At 48.9% G+C, this 23,395-nt stretch overlaps 2 protein-coding genes across 2 annotated transcripts in view; one reads left to right on the top strand and one right to left on the bottom strand.

The window, feature by feature from the left end:
• The window catches only part of LOC141270515 (uncharacterized), a 345,167-nt gene that overhangs the window by 274,473 nt on the left and 47,299 nt on the right, over positions 1–23,395 (bottom strand). The gene's annotated exons all lie outside the window — the stretch shown is intronic.
• Positions 606–22,412, top strand: LOC141270545 (uncharacterized). The gene is made up of 7 exons (XM_073680605.1): positions 606–659; positions 19,689–19,772; positions 19,902–20,081; positions 20,166–20,289; positions 20,373–20,470; positions 20,669–20,759; positions 21,263–22,412. Exons 2-7 carry the CDS (start codon positions 19,695–19,697, stop codon positions 22,372–22,374), a joined length of 1,683 nt encoding a protein of 560 aa, XP_073536706.1. The 5' UTR covers positions 606–659; positions 19,689–19,694; the 3' UTR covers positions 22,375–22,412.

Genomic DNA, 23,395 nt, shown 5'->3' with positions numbered 1-23,395 from the left:
AAAAAGCTTAGACCTGCCTCCACCACAGGGGGACTCGCTGGACCCACCAGCGGACAGGCACCAGTATTGGGAGAGGGGGGCTGGCCGTCAGGGTCCACCGCAGCTCTGGCACAAACCCGGCGACACGGAGGTCGCACGGGCAGGAACGTACTGGCCGTGTCGGCTTCGCACTTTTTCGGTTTTAGAAGGGCATGACATGCCTATATCTGTGTCTCCCCCTCCTTTTACTCCTCCACCTCTTTTCTTTTCGCATGACTAAATGTACTTGTTACTTTTCCATGTGTTAGTTGTGTCTTCTGAGCAGTTTGTCAGCTTTTGGACACCTTTGAATGTGTTTTCTATGTGTTTCTATGTGTTTTTGTTTGCCTGCCATTGGTTTTAACGGTGTTCGAAGGTGTTCGACGAACAGTTCAACGAACAGTTCGGCGAACATACGGGTGTTCGACGAACCGAACCGAACTCGAACACTACGGGGGTGGCTCAACACTACTCACCACACACCAAACACTTGTACACGCTCCATCCTGCAGGGTACAGCAGAGTCCTGCATACACTGAGACCCCTGATCATGTGACCCCTGACTCCTCCCCTCCTGTGACCTCATCACAGGTCCTGTGCACAGAACAGCCATATATGTTTTGGCTGCTCTGCAGGTGGAGGTATGTGGAGATTCCCCATTATTCTCTATATCACCACCATACTCCTCAGCGCTGTGCACACATCATTATCACCGTCCCCATTGGGGCTCACACTCTCTGTAGACTTTATTCACACATTGCATTTTGCAACTACAAAAAAAATTAGATTTCTACATTTGTGTGACCTTCCAACTGTCAGGGAATATAAAGAGGGATAGATTGTACATCATGACATCTTAGGCCACGTCCATAACCATTTCTCTAACCCCTAACACCACCCATGTACCATTTAATTCTACCTTAAACCCATAACGTAAATGGACTATTCCTTTAAGGCTGTGTTTACTGCTAAAGCCATCCTTTGTTCTGTTGCTTTGTAGGAATAGAGCAATGGAAAGCAGACTGGTGACGGATTCACCATTAGATGCCCAGGAGCCGAGCCCAACTATCCCTCTGATTATAATGAGCTCCGTCTACTTTCTCTCAAGATTCCCATCATATTTCTCACCTAAGTTGTTCTTGTTCTTATAAATCCACACTTAGGCCATCTCCTCGGTGTTCCTCTCTATCCTTAGACCATCTATCTCCTCTGCATTTCTTGTCGGTCTCCTCAGCACTCCTCTTTACTATCAGGCCATATCTTCAGCGCGCCTCTTTACTCTCAGCCTGTCTCCTCAGTGTTTTTCTCTGCACTCGGGCCATCTACTCGGCGCTCCTCTTTGCTGTCAGGCCATCTCCTCAGCGCACTCCTATGCTCCAAGGCCATCTCCTCAGTGCTCCTCTCTACTTTCAGGCCATCTCCTCAGTGCTCCTCTATTTTCAGGCCATCTCCTCAGTGCTCCTCTCTACTTTCAGGCCATCTCCTCAGTGCTCCACTCTGCTCTCAGGTCATCTAAGCACTCCTTTCTGCTCTCATGCCATCTCCTCAGCGCTCCTGTTTGCTCTCAGGCCATCTCCTTAGTGCTCCTCTCTGCTCTCGGGCCATCTCCTCAGCACTTCACTCTGCTCCCGGGTCATCTCCTCAGTGCTCCACTCTGCTCTCAGGCCATCTAAGCTCTCCTTTCTGCTCTCGTGCCATCTCCTCAGCGCTTCTCTCTGCTCCCTGGTCATCTCCTCAGCGCTTTTCTCTGCTCCCGGTTTGTCTCCTCGGCGCTTTTCTCTGCTTCCGGTTTGTCTCCTCGGCGCTTTTCTCTGCTCCTGGTTTGTCTCCTCGGCGCTTTTCTCTGCTCCTGGTTTGTCTCCTCGGCGCTTTTCTCTGCTCCCGAGTCGTCTCCTCAGTGCTTTTCTCTGCTCCCGAGTCGTCTCCTCAGCGCTTTTCTCTGCTCCCGAGTCGTCTCCTCAGCGCTTTTCTCTGCTCCCGAGTCGTCTCCTCAGCACTTTTCTCTGCTCCCGAGTCGTCTCCTCAGCGCTTTTCTCTGCTCCCGAGTCGTCTCCTTAGCACTTCTCTCTGCTCTCCGGGCAACTCCTCGGCAATCCTCTCTGCCCTCAGTCTGTCTCCTCATCGCTTTTCTATGCTCCCAGTCTGTCTCCTCAGTGCTCCTCTGTATGCTCAGGCTGTCTCCTCAGCACTCCTTTCTACCCTCAGGTTGTCTCTTCCTCTCTGCTTCAGGACCTCTCCTCAGCGCTCTGCTCTCAGGCCGTCTCCTCAGCGCTCCTCTCTGCTTTCGGCCATCTCCTTTCTTCCTGCTGTCTGGCTGCCTCCTTGGTGCTCATATCTAACCTCAGGCTATCCCCTCAAGACTCTTTTCCACTTTCAGGCCGTCTCCTCAGTGGTTCTTTCTACCCTCATGCTGTCTCCTCAGCACTCCTTTCTACCCTCATGCTGTCTCCTCAGCACTCCTTTCTACCCTCATGCTGTCTCCTCAGCACTCCTTTCTACCCTCATGCTGTCTCCTCAGCACTCCTTTCTACCCTCATGCTGTCTCCTCAGCACTCCTTTCTACCCTCATGCTGTCTCCTCAGCACTCCTTTCTACCCTCAGGCTGTCTCCTCAGCACTTCTTTCTACCCTCAGGCTGTCTCCTCAGCACTCCTTTATACCCTCAGGCTGTCTCCTCAGCGCTCCTCTCTGCCCTCATGCTGTCTCCTCAGCGCTTTTCTGTACCGTCAAGCCATTTCCTCACCATTCCTCTTTGACGTCAGGCCATCTTATTGCCATTCCTCTCTGCAATCAGGCTGCTTCCTCAGCGTTCCTCTCTTCCCTCAGACCTTCTCCTCAGCGTTCCTTTCTGCTCTCAGGCCATCTCATCATTATTCCTGTCAGTCCTCAGACTAAGGCTCATTACAACTTTGAACATCACAATGTGCCCTGGACCAACAGCAGAGAGGAGTATCATAGAAGAGGATTCCCCTTTCAGTGTTCTGTACACAATCTACGAGCCTGTGTAACAAATACTGTAATCAGCATTACTCACCTTCCCCTGCTCCAGTGCCGGCTCTCTGCTGCTGCTCGGGTCTTCTTTATGGGCTGCAGTGGTGATGTCATGTCTTTAGCGTGTGTGACAACTGCAACCAGTCACTGAGCTCAACAGTTCATACTGAATAAATTGGCATCAGTTCTGAGATCAGTGGTTGACTGCAGCGGTCTAATGCGCTACTGGTATGATGTCACCAGGGCTGAAAATTTAGTATCTAGCAATTTTTTCGTGTCGCCATTTTCTGAGACCCATAACTCTCATCCATCGATGGCCCGGTTTCAATGATTATTTCTTGTTTTCTTCGTTTTTTGTTACAATTTTGGAGTACATATGGCATATTAATAGCTTTTTATTACATTTTATGTGGAATTGTGGTGATCAAAAACATTATTCCTAGTGTTTTGATTTATACCTTATGGGAAAAATATATTTCAAAATTTTATTAATTCAGGCAGTTACGTGAATGCCAATTTCGATGTATTTTCAGCAGCAGAAGGGAAGGAAGGGAGACACAGATTCTCTACTTCGTGGGTAGGCGGAGCCCCATAGGATAGTCACCTCAGATTGGAAAAAGACGACCGGCCCCTCCAGTATATAGGCTCCTCCTACTCCCATGTTCATCAGTCTTTTTATCTGAGGTCTCAGAGGATAGTCGCTGCTTCGGCAGCTCCTCAGAAGAGTTGTTATTTTATATCCAGCGAGTCCTGGACCCCCCGTGGTCTAGAGGTCTCTGGGGGTCTCGGCGCTGCTGAGACCCCTGACCCTCCCCTGGCAGCTCTGTGTACCCCTTGAGGAGGTTCCCACTTATGCCTGCCGGCCCCGGGGGATACAGGGCGCTCCCTGGCGGAGGCGCACACCACACATCTGAGAGGGTCCCTGCGTGCTCCGCCATAGGGGGGAGCAAAGGGCCATGGCGCCACACATCCCTGAGGATCCCAGTGGCGTTCAGCCGGGTAAGTGCTCTTTGGTCTAAAGAGTATCTTTGACGGCTACGGCAAGTGTACTGCCTGTGTGTTTCTTGTCTATTTCAGACGCTGCCTTGACTGGGGAGCAGAGACGGAGGCCAGTAATTTTTATTTGCGCATGCTTTTTCGTTTTTGCTTCCTGCCTTCATTGAGGCAGGAAGCTCCCTGTATTGGCGCGCGTTTTCTTGCTTTTATTGACTTGCTTCCTGCCTTCATAGAGGTAGGAAGTTTTCTGCCCTCATTTTTGTCGTTTGAATAAGGCGGGGGGCGTGGCCTAGCGGGGGCGTGGCTTAGCGTCTCCTGGCTTCCTGCCGTCATTACTTAGGCAGGAAGCGCTTGGTTGAGCGTGCGCTGGCGGTCCCTGCTTCTCCCTCCGGCGTCCAGCGACGCCTCCTGCTCTCTGCTCCCCGTCCGTCCACACACTTAGGAGGAGCGGTCGCCGCAGTACCGGTGAGTCCCCTCTGCCTCTGGCAGGGGTTCTTTGTCAGTGCTGTCTCTCCAGGCTACCTATTAGGAGTCCTCGTGAGCACTGCCGCTTTCTCTCCTAAAGCTATTTACTTCACTGACCTTTTAGGCTGTGTAGTATTATAGTTGCTGTGATGTTAACCCCTTCTGAAAAAGTGGAACTTTAGGGGAAACACATGGTGTTTAAGGGAGTTTCCCCCTATTGATTTTTTGCTTGCCATTTCTGGGGTAGCTCTTTTCTAAGGGTGAGCTTTAACCCTTCAGAGCCTGTCGCATATATATATAAAAAAAAAAAAAAAAAGTGAGTTTTGAAAACAGGCTGTGCAGCTTTCACACTTTTTTGCCATCCTTGTTGTACATCCTGGCATCTGGTGTGGGTGGCATGTCGGATCAGGGGCCTGGGAGTGCGGATCGGTCTCCTGATCCGTTTCAGGTTCAGTCGCACACCTCTGATACACTCAGGCCTTCTACTACATCAAGTTCAACGCTCAGTGATGTTAAGGTGGAGGCGCTCACTCCCTCCATTGATAGTCTCTCTAGTCTCCTGGGACAGTGGGTGTCAGCTAGATCACACCCAATGCCACGAGGTAAAAAGCGCCGCAAGACTATGGTGGCGTTGTCTCCCTCGCAGAGCGCATCAGAGGCTTCGGATTCACCAACAGATTCGGTTGATGAAATTTCTGAGTCCGAAGAGGAGGATCAACAGGATCGCTCTGTTTCTCTTTCTGGTCGCGTAGATGGGCTTATTAAGGACATGCGGGAAGTATTAGAGCTGTCTGAAGAGCCGACAAGACCGTCTAGGTCGGGCCGTCTGTATCAGAAGACGCGCCGTGTTCGTTCTACATTACCTGCGCATGAGGAACTTAACGAAGTGGTGGAGAAGGAGTGTCAGTGTCCGGATAAACTCTTCCGAGGAACGCGTTTTTTTGATGCCCTATATCCCTGTGCCAAGGAGATGGTTACTAATTGGGTTCCCTCTCCTGAGGTGGATATATCTCTTTCTCAGCTGACCAAGTCTTCCCTGCTTCCTGTTAAAGGGAGAGCCAATCTTCAAGATCCTTTGGACAGAAGATCGGAGTAAGCGGCGAAATCCATCTATGAAGCCGCGGGTCATGGTTTCCGAGCGGCCTTGGGGGCCATGTGGGCCGGTGAGGCTTCTCTGCGGTGGTTGGATCAGCTGCGTGCGGCGTGGCAGGATGGGACTTCGCGCTCAGAAGTGGAAAAGCTTTTTCAGCGAATGGAAGAAGCTATGTGTTATGGCAGAGATGCAGTACTGGACACTGCTTCAATTCTGTCCAGGGCTCAGGCTTCGGCAGTCACGATTAGAAGAGCTCTGTGGCTTAAACAGTGGACCGGGGATGCAGTATCCAAACAGGGATTGCTTAGTCTGGCATATAAGGGCGGTCAGCTCTTTGGTTCAGATCTTTCGGAACTAATTGCCAAAGCTAAAGCTAAGGATGTTGCTCTGCCTGGGAAAAAGGCAGTGGCATCCACAGCCAGCAGGACAAGGCCCGGCAGAGGTCTTCGGTCCTTTCGGGTCAGGGGACGATTCAGTCAGCCTTCTTGGAGATTGGGTCGTCCCTCATCCTCCGGCAGATCCGCCCAGAAATCTTGTACTCCTTGGAAGCAACTGTCCCGTCAGGACAGACGGGAGGTTGATAAAAAGTCCGCTAAGGCTGACTGACGCCAGGGATCCCCCCGAGGGCTCTCGGCTGGGAGGTCATCTGCTACAATTCGGGTCGATCTGGGCATCCCACATAGCAGACGCCTGGGTGACACGGGTTATGTCGGCAGGCTATTTCATAGAGTTTCATTCGCTGCCTCCAGACAGGTTTCGTCTGACGGGCATTCCGTCCATGCCAAGACTGGCTGCCACACTGTTTCAGGAGGTCGACTCTCTCCTACAGCAGGGTGTGGTGGTTCAGGTTCCTCTGGAAGACCAGGGAAAGGGTTTTTATTCCAACCTTTTTGTGGTCCCCAAAAAGGAGGACAAGTTTCGTCCGGTGCTGGATCTCAGGGATTTGAATATTTACGTCCGGACACGGAAGTTCCGCATGGAGTCTCTCCGATCGGTGATAGCGACCCTGTCGCAGTACGATTTCTTGGTGTCCATAGACATCCGCGACGCCTATTTGCATATCCCTATCGGCAGGGCTCACCAGCGTTTCTTGCGTTTCGCTATAGGTCAAACCCATTACCAGTTTGTGGCCCTGTCTTTCGGGTTGGCCTCAGCTCCCAGGGTTTTTACAAAAATTCGGGCTCCTCTCATGGCGCTTCTTCGAAGACAGGGGGTTACGATCCTCCCCTACCTGGATGACCTGTTCATAGTGTCACCCACAGCGGAGGAGGCAATAGCGGCTCGCGATCTCTCCCTTCAGTACCTGATGGACTTCGGGTGGCTGATCAATTGGAAGAAATCGTCATTGGAGCCAGCACAGTCCATTCTTTTCCTGGGGATGCAGTTCGATACTGTTCGGGCAGTTGTGTCCCTGCCTCCTGTCAAACAGACGAACCTTCGTCTTCTGGTCCAGGCTATGAGGTCGGCGCTGTCAATGTCCCTTCGGGAATGCATGCGCCTTCTGGGTCAAATGGTGGCAACTATGGAAGCAGTACCATTTGCACAATTTCATTCCCGGGATCTCCAGAGCCTTATTCTGACCCATTGGGATCGATCGCTAACTTCTCTGGATCGCTCGGTCATTATCTCCCGCAGGGTGCGAGAATCTCTTTGATGGTGGTTACGTCCGGAGACTCTATCCGTGGGGAAATCCTTCCTTCCTCCGAGATGGTCGGTGGTGACAACCGATGCCAGCCGGACAGGCTGGGGGGGAGTTTGGAACAACCTCTGGATTCAGGGAGTCTGGTCGCCAAAGGAGTCGTCTCTCCCGATCAACATTTTGGAGTTGAGAGCAATATTTCTCTGCCTCCAACATTGGACGGTCTTATTGAGCGGTCTACCGGTCCGGATCCAGTCGGACAACGCTACGGCTGTCGCGTACATCAACCACCAAGGCAGGACGAGGAGTTCCAGTCTCATGTCGGAGGTCTCTCGGATCCTGGTCTGGGCCGTGTCCAAAGTTCCAGCAATCTCTGCAATTCACATTCCAGGGGTGTTGAATATCTCGGCGGACTTCCTCAGTCGCGAGCAAGTGGACCCTGGGGAATGGAGTCTCCATCCAGAAGTGTTTTCTCTGCTGTGTTCCCGTTGGGGGACTCCTCAGATGGACTTGATGGCATCCAGGCTGAACGCCAGGGTTCCGACGTTCATGTCCAGGAACAGGGACCCGGAGGCGGTGGCGGTGGATGCTCTAGTGGCCCCGTGGGGTCAGTTCAAGCTGATCTATGCGTTTCCTCCGATATCCTTACTACCTCTGGTTATCCGACGGATCAAACTCGAAAGGGTATCAATAATTCTGATAGCACCAGACTGGCCGCGGAGGACATGGTATTCGACGCTGGTGTCTCTTCAGGCGGCACCTCCGTTTCCGCTGCCCCTTCGCCCGGACTTGCTCACTCAGGGGCCCATTCGTCATCCGGACCTGAGGTCCCTTTGTTTGACGGCATGGCTCTTGAGACCGAGATCTTGACCCGTCGCGGTTTTTCGCCCGAGGTCATTACTACCTTGCGGGCGGCCCGGAGTCCAGCTACGTCCAGGATTTATCACAGAACTTGGGAGTCTTTCTATTCATGGTGTTCTGGATCCTCAAGAAACCCGAGGGTTTTTTCCATCCCCAACTTCTTGGCCTTTCTGCAATCTAGTCTGGCCAGGGGTTTGGCAGTTAGTACGCTGCGGGGACAGGTATCTGCTCTTTCCGCACTTTTTAGGAAGGCTATTGCCTCTCGCAGGGATGTGCGCTCTTTTTTTCGCGGAGTCGCACGTCCGTTTCCGCCACGGAGGGCAGTTGTGGCTCCATGGCGGCTTAATCTAGTCCTGGAAGCCCTTCAGCATAGGCCTTTTGAGCCTATGGATTCTGCTAAACTTTCACTACTTTCTTGGAAGGTGGCCTTCTTGGTGGCAGTCACCTCTTTGAGAAGGGTATCGGAATTGGCAGCACTTTCTTGCTCACCTCCTTTTCTTGAATTTTTTCCGGATCGCGTGGTGCTTCGTACTCGTGAAGATTTTTTGCCTAAGGTAGTGTCACAATTCCACATTAATCAGGACATTGTGTTGCCTTCTCTTTGTCCAGGACCTAAGAATCCAAGGGAGCGGGCCTTGCACTCGTTGGACTTAGTGCGGGAATTGAAGTTCTATCTTACGATCACCCAAGGTTTTCGGAAGTCGAACTCTCTTTTTATAATTCCGGCAGGTCGTCGGCGTGGTCAACGTGCTTCCAAAGACACGATAGCTCGGTGGATCCGTTCAGCTATCCTGGAAGCGTACCGGCTCAAGGGTGAGCCTTGTCCAGTTAAAGTTAAAGCTCATTCCACGAGAGCCATTGGCTCATCGTGGGCTTTTCGTCAGGGGGCCTCGGCAGCGCAGCTCTGCCGGGCGGCCACCTGGCGCTCCGTTCACACCTTTACTAAGTTTTATAAGGTGGACGTAAGTGCTTCAGCCGATGCGGCCCTGGGACGCAGGGTCCTGCAGGCGGCGGTAATTTAAGTTATCCCTTTACTTAGTTTTCCGTTATTTAGCGCGGTTTGCGCTCTTGCCTAAGTTTTGGGGTATGGAAGCTTCTGCCTCTATTTCCCACCCTTAAGTAGGTACTGCTTTAGGACGTCCCACGAAGTAGAGAATCTGTGTCTCCCTTCCTTCCCTTCTGCTGCTGAAAGCCGGATTTTGGTAAGAATTTACCTGTAAAATCCTTTTCAGCGAAGGAAGGAAGGGAGACACAGCACCCTCCCAGGGCAGAAGTGTTTTTTTGTGTTTCTAGATGCAGCGCGTCTCCTTCCTGATGTCGATCTTCTGGACTGGGTTTAGCGCTCTACGGCTCTCCTTCCAGTTTCGCCAGCTCTACACAGTTGTCAGGTCCAATGGGGTATGCCTAAGACTGTGTGTTTCTATTACATAACCTGTTTTCTCTCATTTCTGAAATTTCAGAAGGGGATATGTTGTTCTGCTGGTTGGTCTGCTCTTCCTTAGCTTGTGTACGGACTGATGAACATGGGAGTAGGAGGAGCCTATATACTGGAGGGGCCGGTCGTCTTTTTCCAATCTGAGGTGAACTATCCTGTGGGGCTCCGCCTACCCACGAAGTAGAGAATCTGTGTCTCCCTTCCTTCCTTCGCTGAAAGGATTTTACAGGTAAGTTCTTACCAAAATCCGGCTTTTCAATGTATTACATTTTGCTATTTACTTTGGGAGAATAGTGGAATGATCTAAACATTTATTGTTTGTGTGATTTTTTTTTTTATATTTTGTATTTTTTTATTTAGATTTTTTTCATTACTCACCTTAGGTGTCCTGACAATTTTTCCCCACTTCCACGTTGTGCTATAACCATCTATAGTGCCCTGCAAAGTAATAGCCCCCGCTCTCATCGCCATATACAGTAATGATCCTCATCTTTTTTACCCCCATAGTTTTAGTGCCCCACACCGCTAATATGGTTGTTCTTCTCTTTTGCTATAACAAGACATGGTTGTAATCATTTATTTTTTCCAACACCAGAATAACACATGATCATGCACTGCACCATGCTAGGTGCAACCATGCCAGTGTTTCTTTTTGTATTACCATAGAAAACAGTGCACCCCTAAGACACATTGAAATAACTGAGAGATTTAAACTTGCTTATAACATATCATAATCACAATGGAGACAAGCTTCAGAATATTGCCCAACTATTTTTACTTTTTGGCTTGTCAGGGGTGAGATGTGGAATCCACGTTCTATGGATTGAAGGATGATTCCTGAACATTGCACACATAGCTTATAGCAGTTGAGAATAAAAAATAGTTTTCTTGATCACTTTGAATCATACACTGTGCGCGCAATTATTAGGCAAGTAAATATTTATGCAGATTTGCCAAATGCAAGCTGTATAAACTTTTATGTTTATTGGATGAAGTAGATCAGGTGATGTGTATATGTGTAATGAGGGGTGTGTGGCCTATGGATAGTGACACCCTTTGTCATATAAATATTAAGGAAATATTATGAAAATGTTGCTCTCCCCAAGCCGCTCTTTCCCCTTCCCTTATCCACCATCTGTGTTTGTGCAAATTAGCACGCGCAGGAGAAGTGGCTTGTAGCAGATGCCAGTACAAAGAGAGGTGGCAAACCCAACTAACAGAGACGTGCGATAAATTTACACCTAACTGGGGAAGATTTAGCCCCGGCCTTCAAAAGAACGCAACAGAAATCTATAGTCTGTCCAGCTTGACACGAAATATGGAATATCTGGAGTTCGATACTTCCGATAATAATGGGACCCATATTTTTAGTGGCAGGGTCATCTAAGGAACAATACGTATCTTTTTCCATAGCTGTATGTCCCTCCAGGGAACTGGGGCGCAAAAGTACCAGAATAACGGACCGCAGCTATGCCATGTGTAGTCTCTAAAGAAAGGTAAATTCATAATGAAAAATATGGCGTCGCTTGTAAGCTTCTGTGATCAACCATCGATAAGTTATCCCAGACGTTAGAGATTCTAATAAAAATATGAAGGCTGGAGCCCAGCCCACATCAGGTCATCTCAGGGAGTATGTGGGCAGGTCTCCCCCCTTCGGCATAATAGACACAGCCTAAAGGGGGGTCATTATTCATTGCCAGGGGGTATCGATTCCATAAGCAAATTATCACGTTCGATAACGGTCAAATCATTGGAGCGCCCCCCCTCCAGCTAAACGGAATAGTCTCTGCGATCTGTCTAGTACGTGAGTCTTCTTTAATCCTGTTTATTTTGTGTAACTGTATATTCTGTATTGTAATGTCTCCTTTTGTAAAATCTTTGTATATTTTTCATAAACACTGCCTCATTTTTGGATTAAATATAAAATGTAATAGTTCTGTTTCTTTTGCTCTGTAATCGTTCCCTCCCCCGAAGCCATATACGCTACCAGAAAGCAGGCATCCGATCAGGCATGTATTATATTTCAAAGTTGGTCAGTGGTGCAGCGAATAATATTAATTTGGCTATCGTGAAGCTAACAGTGACCGTACGGGGGCCTACACACATATTCCATGCGTTGGAATTCGGAGGTGAATACGCCATATGCTCACTGCGCGCTTGCCGATACCTACGTAGTGAGTAATCGGGATCGTGTGAGCACAAATCCCTGACAAATCCGGACAGAGTGACGGCAGCTGTGGGATATTGTGTGATCTCCTCCGTGTCGTCGCTGACAGTCCTGACACCCTTTATAAGGTGGGCAGAATTATTAGACAGCTTCTTTTCCTCAGGCAAAATGGGCCAAAAAGAGTTTTAACTGACTATAAAAACTTAAAAATGGTTAAAAGTCTTTCAGATGGATGCAGCAATCCTTAAATTGCTCAGATATTGAGGAGTGACCACAGAACCCCTTCAAAAGTCTACAGGGTCACAAAAGAAAAAAAAGAATATCATTAATTGCAAAATATTTCAGAAGACTCCAATGTGAAGCGACCAGGAAGATATTAACCTCCAGTGCTGTCGTATTCCAGAACAGCAGCCTCCCTGGAGGCACAGAAGTACAAGGTGTTCAGTGCTCAGAGACATGGATGAGGCTGAATAGCGACTACCACTGAACAAGACACAAGAAAAAACTTGTCCAAGAAATATTTGAAGACAGATTTTTCAAAGATTTTATGGACTGATGACTGTGACTCTTGACGGACCAGATGGATGGGCCCGTGGCTGGATCAGTAATGGGCACAGACCTCGACTTCAACTCCGGCGCTAGTGAGGTGGAGGTGGGCATTGTTCTGGGCTGGTATTAGATGAGCTAGTTGGATCTTTTCAAGTTGAAGATGGACACAAAATCAACACTCAAACCTTCTGCCAGTTTTTAGAAGACCCTTTCTTTAAGCAGAGGTACAGAAAAAATTTATGCTGTGATTGAGAAGGACAATGCTCAATCACAGCGTAAAAGTCTTCACTGCTCAGTGCCCAGAAAGGTCTTAAAGATGAAAGAATAATGACATAATGACATGGCCTTTTCCTCACTGGACCTAAATCTTACTTAGAACTTTTGGACTTTTCTTAAACTCGAGATTTATGGTGAAGGAGAACAGTCCCCTCTCTGATCAGTGTCTGAGGCTATGGTTGGTGCTGCCCACAAAGATGATCGTCAACTGATTAAGAAACTAATTGACTCCATGGATGGATGGCTTATCACTGGTGTTGAGAAGAATGGTGGCTATATTGGTCACTGATATATTTTTTAGATGTCAGAAATGTATTTTTGGACATTGAGATGTTTGGTTCTTATTCTCACTATACCAGATGAAAATAAACAATTAAGATGGAAAATTTACATTTCAGCAGCAGAAGGGAAGGAAGGGAGACACAGATCCATTACTAGTGGGTAGGCGGAGCCCCACAGGGATAGATCACTTCAGATTTATAAAAAAGTGACGACCGGCCCCTCCAGCTTAAGCTCCTCCTACTCCCATGTTCTCCAGTCTGAAATTTGACGTCGCAGAGGATAGTCGCTGCCTTTGCAGCTCCTCAGAAGATTTTTTATTTTTACCAAAGGAGACCTGGACCCCCCGTGGTCTAGAGGTCTCAGGGGGTCTCGGCGCTGCCGGGACCCCTGCCCTCCCCTGGCAGACCTGCGTACCCCTTAAGGAGGTACCCGCAGTAACCTGCCGGCCCCGGGGAACATAGGGCGCTTCCTGGCGGAGACGCACACCGCCTGTGGGGTCCCTGCGCGCTCCGCCGTGGGGGGAGCAAGGGCCACAGCGCCACCCATCCCTGGGGGTCCCTGTGGCGCACAGCGGGGTAAGTGCTCTGTGTATGAGTGCTTCAGCGGCTGCTGCGGCAGCCGCCGTTATTTCATGTGGTGATTTTCTGCTTCTCTGTATTTGCAGACGGTGTATGAGGATCACCGCTGCATTCTCTGACCCTGGGGGCTGGGGAGCAGGGACGGAGGAGCACGGCTCCGTTGAAACGGGGGGCGTGGCTTTATTATCTTGGCTTCCTGCCATCACTTTTAGGCAGGAAGCCTTCAGGAGAGCACGCGCTTTCTCTCTAAGCGCGGGTTCTGTGAGTGAGCTCGGGGGGCGGGGCTTCGCGTCATTCGGCCTCCTGTCATTGTAGTTCTGACAGGAAGCTCCTGGCTTAGCGCACGCTGAGCTCTCCGCCCCTCTCCCTCCTTCCGGCTTCCCTCCACGTGCACCTCCTGCTCTCTGCTCCCCGCCCACACAGCTCAGAAGGAGCAGTCACCGCGGCACTGGTGAGTCGTTTCTGCCTGTAGGCAGAAGCTCCCTTTTGTTCTTTCCATTGCAGAGCACCTTGGCTGACCTGCTAAGGCAGGCAAGGTGCTATTTGCCGCTACCGCTTTCCTGGACACTCTCCCTTCTCTGACCTCTTAAGGCAGTGAGGTATTTAGTGTGTCAGCAGCATTAACCTCTTCTGAAGGGGTCTGCTCAACAGGGCTGTTAACTCTTTCTGGGGGTGCACGCTTCTGTTTCAGAGGGCGCTTCTCCCCAGTTTGTTAGGTTAACTTTTGCTCTGCAGGGCTGGGGTAGCTCTCTCTAGGGAAGAGTTTTAACCCTTCAGTGCCTTAAAAGTAAAAAAAAAAAAAAAAAAAAAAAGGAATTTTTTGTGGAAGCAGGCTGTGTTAGCTATTTTCGCACACCCTAGGTTACCATACTCATTCTAACATGCTGGCATCTCATGTGGGAGGCATGACGGATCAGGGACCAGGGGGCGCGGCCCTCTCTCCCGATCCGTTGCAGGATCGGTCTCGCGTTTCTGATACACCCAGGTCTTCGACGGCGTCGAGTTCGACCCTTAGTGATGTTAAAGTGGAGGCTCTCACCCGCTCCATTGACAGTCTTTCTAACCTCCTGGGTCATTGGGTGTCAGCTAAATCGCAACCGACACCACGAGGCAAGAAGCGCCACAGGGTGGCGCTGTCTCCTCCGCGCAGTGCATCGGAGGCTTCGGATTCACCAACAAGCTTGGTTGGTGAAATCTCCGATTCTGAGGATGAGGATCGGCAGAGTCGTTCTGCTTCGCTTTCGGGCCACGTGGATGCTCTTATTGGAGCCATGCGGGAAGCGTTACAGCTGTCTGAAGAGCCGACAAAGCCTGGCAAGTCGGCCCGCCTGTATCAGGAGTCGCGTCGGGCTCGTTCAACATTACCGGTGCATGATGAACTTAACGAGGCAGTGGAGAAAGAATGCCGGTGTCCGGATAAACGCTTCCAGGCGAGGCGTTTTTTTGATACCTTGTATCCCTGCGCCACGGAGACGATCGCTAATTGGGTTCCCTCCCCTGAAGTGGACATTCCTCTGAGTCAGCTTAGCAAATCTTCCTTGCTTCCTGTTAAAGGGAAGGCCAGTCTTCAGGAACCTCTGGACAGAAGAACGGAGTTAGCGGCGAAGTCCATCTACGAGGCCGGGGGTCATGGATTCTGTGCGGCCTTGGGGGCCATGTGGGCCGGTGAGGCTTCTCTGCGGTGGTTGGACCAGCTGCGGACGGCATAGCAGGATGTAACTCCGCTGTCGGAAGTGGAAAGGCTTTTCCAGCTGTTGGAAGAAGCGACACGTTATGGCAGGGACGCAGTACTGGATACTACTTCCGTTCTCTCCGGGGCTCAATCTTCGGCCGTCACAGTCAGGAGAGCACTGTGGCTTAAACAGTGGACTGGAGACGCAGTATCCAAGCAAGGTTTGCTTAGTCTAGCGTACAAAGGCGGTCATCTTTTTGGTTCGGACCTCATGGAGCTGATTGCTAAGGCCAAGGCTAAGGATGCTGCCTTGCCTCAGCGGAAGGCGGCGGCTTCCACGTCTGGCAGGTCAAGTGCCAGTGGTGGTCGTCGGTCCTTTCGGACCAGGGGGCTGTTCGGTCAGCCTTCTTGGGGATCGGGTCGTCCCTCGGCTTCCGGTAAGAAGTCCACCCAGAAATCCCGTATTCCCTGGAAGCAACATTTCCGTCAGGACAAACGGGAGGTTGACAAGAAGCCCGCTAAGGCGGACTGACGCCAGGATTCCGCTCGAGGGCTCTCGGGTGGGAGGTCGTCTGCTACAATTCGGGTCGATTTGGGCGTCCCACATTTCAGACGCCTGGGTGACGCGGGTTATGTTGGCAGGCTATTTCATAGAGTTTCACTCTCGTCCCCCGGACAGGTTTCGTCAGTCACGCAGCACGTCCGAGCCCAAGCTGGCTGCAGCACTGCTGCGGGAGGTAGACACTCTTCTGCAGCAGGGTGTGGTGGTCCCGGTTCCGCCAGAGGACCGGGGAAGGGGGTTTTACTCCAACCTTTTTGTGGTCCCCAAAAAGGAGGACAAGTTTCGCCCCATTCTGGATATCAAAGATTTGAATCTTCATGTCCGGACACGGAAATTCCGCATGGAGTCTCTCCGCTCTGTCGTAGCGGCCCTGTCGCAGTACGATTTCTTGGTGTCGATCGACATCCGCGACGCCTATTTGCATGTCCCTATCGGCAGGGCTCACCAGCGTTTCCTGCGTTTCGCCATAGGTCAGGCCCATTACCAGTTTGTGGCCCTACCATTCGGGTTGGCCTCGGCACCCAGGGTTTTTACAAAGGTTCTGGCGCCACTCATGGCGCTTCTTCGAAAACAAGGAGTTATGATTCTACCCTACCTGGACGACCTGTTGATTGTGTCGCCCACAGCGGAGGAGGCGATGACTGCTCGCGATCTCTCCCTCCAGCACCTGGAGGACTTCGGGTGGCTGGTCAATTGGAAGAAGTCGTCATTAAAACCGACGCAGTCAATCCTGTTCTTGGGGATGCATTTCGGCATAGTACGGGCAGTGGTGTCCCTGCCTCCGGACAAACAAACGAACCTTCGTCGCCATGTCCAGGCTATGAGGTCAGCGATGGCAATGTCCCTTCGGGAATGCATGCGCCTTCTGGGTCTGATGGTGGCGGCAATGGAAGCCGTACCGTTTGCACAATTTAATTCCCATGATCTCCAAAATCTTATTCTGACCAGTTGGGATCGATCGCCGACTTCACTGGATCGCTCGGTCGTTATCTCCCGCAGGGTGCGAGAGTCTCTTGGATGGTGGTTACGTCCGGAAACTCTATCCCTGGGGAAATCCTTTCTTCTCCCAAGGTGGTCGGTGATTTCCACCGATGCCAGCCTGACTGGCTGGGGGGGGGGTTTGGAACGACCTCTGGGTTCAGGGGGTCTGGTCGTCAGAGGAGTCGTCTCTACCCATCAACATTCTGGAGTTGAGAGCAATTTTTCTCTGCCTCCGACATTGGACGGTCCTTTTGAGCGGTCTGCCGGTCCGGATTCAGTCGGACAATGCGACGGCTGTCGCGTATATCAACCATCAGGGCGGGACGAGGAGTTCCAGACTCATGATGGAGGTCTCTCGGATCCTGGTTTGGGCCGAGTCCAGGGTTCCAGCCATCTCCGCGATTCATATCCCAGGTGTGCTGAATATCTCGGCGGACTTCCTCAGTCGCGAGCAGGTGGATCCGGGGGAATTGAGTCTCCATCCGGAAGTGTTTGCACTGCTGTGCTCCCGGTGGGGGACTCCTCAGGTGGATTTGATGGCATCCAGGCTGAACGCCAGGGTTCCGACATTCATGTCCAGGTACAGGGACCCGGAGGCTGTGGCGGTAGATGCTCTAGTGGCCCCTTGGGACCAGTTCGAGCTGATCTATGTGTTTCCGCCAGTATCCTTACTTCCTTTGGTGATTCGGCGGATCAAACTGGAACGAGTATCAGCAATTTTGGTAGCGCCGGATTGACCACGGAGGACGTGGTATTCGACGCTGGTGTTTTTTCTGGCGGCGCCTCCGTTTCCACTGCCTCTTCGCCCGGACCTGTTAATCCAAGGGCCCATTCGTCATCCGGACCTGAAGTCACTTTGTTTGACGGCGTGGCACTTGAAACCGAGATCTTGAACCGTCGTGGTTTTTCATCCGAGGTTATTTCTACCTTGCGGGCGGCCAGAGGTCCAGCTACGACTAGGATTTATCACAGAACTTGGGAGTCTTTTTATTCTTGGTGTTCTGGATCGTCAAGGAACCCGAGGGTTTTTTCCATACCCAACTTCTTGCCTTTTCTGCAATATGGTTTGGCCAAGGGTCTAGCAGTTGGTACCTTACGAGGTCAGGTATCTGCACTATCTGCGCTTTTTCGAATGGCTATTGCTTCACGTAGGGACGTGCGTTCTTTTTTTCGTGGGGTTGCTCGTCAGTTTCCGCCTCGGAGGGCGGTTGTGGCTCCTTGGCGGCTTAATCTAGTCCTGGAAGCTCTTCAGCATGGGCCTTTTGAGCCTATGGATTCGGCTACGCTTTACTTGCTTTCTTGGAAGGTGGCCTTCCTGGTAGCGGTCACCTCTTTGAGAAGGGTTTCGGAGTTGGCGGCACTGTCTTGCTCGCCACCTTTTCTGGAATTTCTTCCGGATCGTGTGGTGCTTCGTACCCGTGGAGATTTTTTACCTAAAGTGGTGTCGCATTTCCACGTTAATCAGGACATCGTGTTACCTTCTCTCTGTCCGAAGCCGAAGAGTCCAAAGGAGCGGGCCTTGCACTCGTTGGATTTGGTGCGGGCATTGAAGTTCTATCTTACAATCACGCAAGGTTTTCGGAAGTCGGACTCTCTTTTTGTGATTCCTGCTGGTCGTCGACGTGGTCAGCGTGCTTCCAAGGACACTATAGCTCGGTGGATACGTTCGGCTATCCTGGAAGCGTACCGGCTCAAGGGCGAGCCTTGTCCGGTTAAAGTTCGAGCTCATTCCACGAGGGCTGTTGGTTCGTCGTGGGCTTTTCGTCAGGGGGCCTCGGCAGCGCAGCTCTGCCGGGCGGCTACCTGGCGCTCCGTTCACACCTTTACTAAATTTTATAAAGTGGACGTGAGTGCTTCCGCCGATGCGGCCTTGGGACGCAGGGTCCTGCAGGCGGCGGTGGTTTAAGTTACCTCTTTATTTTATTTTTTGTTCGGCGCTGGTTGCGCACTTACCTAAGTTGTTGGGGTGTTGGAGATTCTGCCACTATTTCCCACCCTAGAGTTTTGGACTGCTTTGGGACGTCCCACTAGTAATGGATCTGTGTCTCCCTTCCTTCCCTTCTGCTGCTGAAAGACGGATTTTGGTAAGAACTTACCTGTAAAATCCTTTTCAGCGAAGGAAGGAAGGGAGACACAGCACCCTCCCATGGCAGAAGTATTTTTTTGTTTCTAGATGCGGCGCGACCCTTTCCTGATGGCGGTCATCTGGTCTGGGGTTGGCGCACTAGGGCTCTTTTCCAGCATCGCCAGCTCATCGCAGTTGTCAGGTCCAGTGAGTTGTACCTAGGACTGTGTGTTTTTTCTTGCTGTTATTTGCATAACCTGTTTTCTCACATTTCTGAATTTTTCAGAAGGGGTTGTACTGTTCTGCTGGTGTTGTCTGCTCTTCCTTAGCTTGTGTACGGACTGGAGAACATGGGAGTAGGAGGAGCTTAAGCTGGAGGGGCCGGTCGTCACTTTTTTTATAAATCTGAGGTGATCTATCCCTGTGGGGCTCCGCCTACCCACTAGTAATGATCCTGTGTCTCCCTTCCTTCCTTCGCTGAAAAGGATTTTACAGGTAAGTTCTTACCAAAATCCGTCTTTTTCATATAGTTGCATAATAATTCTGGACACAGAGATATTCTCCTAAGACAACACCTCACTTTTACAATTTTAAATATTCAGGTTTATTGCCCTTTGGATTGACCAACAGCACTGGAGATGTTAAATAATAAAAATAACGATCAAAAATAGAAATTGTCTAATAATCGTGCACACAGTGTAGAGTAGGCGGTGGAGTTAGAAGACCTTTTCTTTCCAGAACTTATCATGGAGTGGTGAGATGTATACAAATAAACCATTAACATATTTTATTGGCTGTACATAGACTGCGGTTTCTTTATGTTGTTAAATTACCTGAATTATTTTATAACTTCCGTAATCCCAACTGATAGCACATAGGTATCTGTCTGACCTCAACATTTATGAAGTGCTCTACCACATTATTGCTATATAATGGCATCACAATGCTATAAAAAAATTTATTACACAGAATTTTATATATTTTACACCAGCTCGTCTTCAATACACTCAGATTCCCACAATATGAGATACTAATAATTTATCTATATAATTTTCCTAGAGAAGAATGGATAGAGACAGAAAGAAGATGATGGAGAGGATAATGCACCTCACCCTAGAGATCCTCTTCCGGCTTACTGGAGAGGTGAGAGATTCTGATGGCGTCACATTACATCATTCTTATCTATGGGAATAACAGATGGACAGAACTGGAGAGGTGAGGACTCTGGAAATGTCTGGAGTGAGATTTATTAATGTGTCTCTCCATAACCAGGATTACACAGTAGTGAAGAAGACCTCTAGTGAGTGCTCTCAGGGCCCTCTGTCTGAGGGATGGGGAAGACCCCTGAGCCCAATCACGGGGCCTCCATCTCACCCCCTGATGCATGAGGACATCAATGACCAGAAGATCCTAGAATTCACCTACAAGATGATTGAGCTGCTGACTGGAGAGGTGACACTGCTGGGAATGCTGGGACATTATACAGTAACGCTATGGATGGATCAAGGGGTATGATGGTATCAATGTATGTGTCAGGTTCCTATAAGGTGTCAGGATGTCGCTGTCTATTTCTCCATGGAGGAGTGGGAGTATTTAGAAGGACACAAAGATCTATACAAGGATGTCATGATGGAGGTTCCTCAGCCCCTCACATCACCAGGTAATGAACAGGGCTAAATACACATGGCCTATAATTATCTGTAGGTAAAGAATAAATTCAGTCCCTGTATGTGTTTCCTCCAGATCTGTCCAGTAAGAGGACAACACCAGAGAGATGTCCCCGTCCTCTTCTTCCACAGGACTGTAAACATGAAGATCCCAATGTTCCTCAGGATCATCAGGTAGATGGAGATAAGATGTCATGAGATCTCACCTATGATTTGTAGACGTTTGTGAAGGCCTTATGCTCAGTCTTGTTTTAACCACTAGTATTATATGTTTTATACTTGTGTACTGAGGACGGTGGAGATGGCAGGATTAGAGCTGATCATAGATGTGACTTCTCCATCTGTCTGTGAATTTTACAATATTCGTTTCAGGGTGAAGACTTGACCCTTATTAATACTAAACAGACAAGTGTGAGAGGTGCTGAGCGGTGTAATGAGGAGATTCATACATATGGCTACCCAGGTGAGTGGTAACCACTAAATGCAGAGAAGTCACATTGGATGAATCTACCTTCTCTCCCTTCTGTGCTGATGAATGTGCTCATATGGTCCCTACAAGATCAGGTCCAGTCTTTCGGGCCAAAGTTCACTTTTATGATCGACAACATTAAATGTGCAGTGAGGGGCAAGTGTGAATTTCTGTACAATAACAACAGAGTTTCCCTTTAATAGACAAACAACGGCCCACATAATTTTATAGTCAGCCAGGGAGGTCGGTCAAAGACCAACAACAACTAGCCCAACACACAACAATTGCTTACTCAAAAAGGTATGAAAGGAAGAAGAAAACACAACTGTTTGGCTGACCCGAAACTTTTAAACGGTAGTGTATATCTCTTCATTTTCCTGAATTAGCATGTAGCCCAGGGATGTTTTTGTTTAGACATTGTAAGTAGAAATGTTCAAAAATATAAATTTCAATGATATTTTATTCAAAATTAATAATTGTTTTTTTTTTCTTGGCAGATGACTGTACCAGAAGATCAGATGGATCTGAAGAGATTTTTAAATGTGATGATCTTGAGATCCCACAGGATACAATTGAAGTGAATGCCATTACTCCAGATATACCATCATCCCTTCACAGCAAACATCAATCATCTGATCCTATGAAACAGGTCCTGTCTTCTGATTCATTACCGATTACTAAGGAAAATCAAAATAAAATAAGAAAAAAACGAACTGCTCCTAAAGCAAACAAATCACGTCCAGAAAATGGAAATAGTTTTATCCTCGAAAAGTCTATTCTTAAACATCAAAAAATACACACAGCGGACAATAGATTTTTTTGTTTCAAATGTGGAAAATGTTTTAACCAGAAATCAGTTTTTGTTAATCACCAGAGAACCCACACAGGGGAGAAGCCTTTTTCATGTTCAGAATGTGGGAAATGTTTTAACCGGAAATCGCATCTTGATAGCCACCAGAGAACCCACACAGGGGAGAAGCCTTTTTCATGTTCAGAATGTGGGAAATGTTTTACCCAGAAATCAGATTTGATTAAGCACCAGAGAACCCACACAGGGGAGAAGCCGTTTTCCTGTTCAGAATGTGGGAAATGTTTTAATCGTAAAATGATTCTTGATGGACACAAGAGAACCCACACAGGGGAGAAGCCCTTTTCCTGTTCAGAATGTGGGAAATGTTTTAACCAAAAATCACATCTTCATAAACACCAAAGAACCCACACAGGGGAGAAGCCCTTTTCCTGTTCAGAATGTGGGAAATGTTATAACCAGAAATCAGCTTTGGTTAACCACCAGAGAACCCACACAGGGGAGAAGCCTTTTTCATGTTCAGAATGTGAGAAATGTTTTAACCAGAAAGCGAGTCTTGATAGCCACCAGAGAACCCACAGAGGGGAGAAGCCCTTTTCCTGTTCAGAATGTGGGAAATGTTTTTACCAGAAATCAGCTTTGGTTAAGCACCACAGAACTCACACAGGGAAGAAGTCTTTTTCATGTTCAGAATGTGGGAAATGTTTTAACCAAAAATCAGCTTTGGTTAAGCACCAGAGAACCCACACAGGGAAGAAGCCTTCCTATTCTTTTTTTTTTAATCCAATACATTTTTATTGAGATTTTTTCATTCGTTTTTTTTTTTACTAAACAAGAAACCAGTACATACAATAATAAAATAACATACCATAGGGATCACATACATGCATCTCTCCTATATACAGTTATATGAAAAAGTTTGGGCACCCCTATTAATCTTAAGCTTAATGTTTTATAAAAATTGGTGTTTTTGCAACAGCTATTTCAGTTTGATATATATAATAACTGTTGGACACAGTAATGTTTCTGCCTTGAAATGAGGTTTACTGTACTAACAGAAAATGTGCAATCTGCATTGAAACAAAATTTGACAGGTGCATAAGTATGGGCACCTCACCAGAAAAGTGACATTTATATTTAGTAGATCCTCCTTTTGCAAAAATAACAGCCTCTAGTCGCTTCCTGTAGCTTTTAATGATTTCCTGGATCCTGGATGAAGGTATTTTTGACCATTCCTCTTTACAAAACAATTCCAGTTCAGTTAAGTTTGATGGTCGCCGAGCATGGACAGCCCTCTTCAAATGATCCCAGAGATGTTCAATGATATTCCGGTCTGGGGACTAGGATGGCCATTCCAGAACATTGTAATTGTTCCTCTGCATGAATGCCTGAGTACATTTGGAGCGGTGTTTTGGATCATTGTCTTGCTTGAAAGATCCATCCCCTGCGTAACTTCAACTTTGTCACTGATTCTTGAACATTATTGTCAAGAATCTGCTGATACTGAGTGGAATCCATGCGTCCCTCAACTTTAACAAGATTCCCGGTGCCGGCATTGGCCACACAGCCCCAAAGCATGATGGAACCTCCACCAAATTTTACTGTGGGTAGCAAGTGTTTTTCTTGGAATGCTGTGTTTTTTTGCCGCCATGCATAACGCCTTTTTGTATGACCAAACAACTCAATCTTGGTTTCATCAGTCCACAGGACCTTCTTCCAAAAAGAAATTGGCTTCTCCAAATGTGCTTTTGCATAACTCAGCCGACTCTGTTTGTGGCGTGCTTGCAGAAACGGCTTCTTTCGCATCACTCTCCGATACAGC

This window comes from Phyllobates terribilis, unplaced genomic scaffold, assembly GCF_046119375.1.
Source record: "Phyllobates terribilis strain yellow unplaced genomic scaffold, ASM4611937v1 Scaffold_5__5_contigs__length_657084704, whole genome shotgun sequence".
NCBI classification, from domain to species: Eukaryota; Metazoa; Chordata; class Amphibia; order Anura; family Dendrobatidae; genus Phyllobates; species Phyllobates terribilis.
The sequence above is the reverse complement of the archived record's forward strand: the minus strand, read 5'-3'. Positions and strand labels throughout refer to the sequence as shown.

Coding starts and splice junctions, on each gene's coding strand:
- LOC141270545 (XM_073680605.1), top strand. CDS start 19,695: ATGGATAGAGACAGAAAGAAGATGATGGAGAGGATAATGCACCTCACC. Junction 20,290..20,372: donor TCAGCCCCTCACATCACCAG/GTAATGAACAGG, acceptor TGTTTCCTCCAG/ATCTGTCCAGTAAGAGGACA. Junction 20,760..21,262: donor TCATACATATGGCTACCCAG/GTGAGTGGTAAC, acceptor TTTTCTTGGCAG/ATGACTGTACCAGAAGATCA.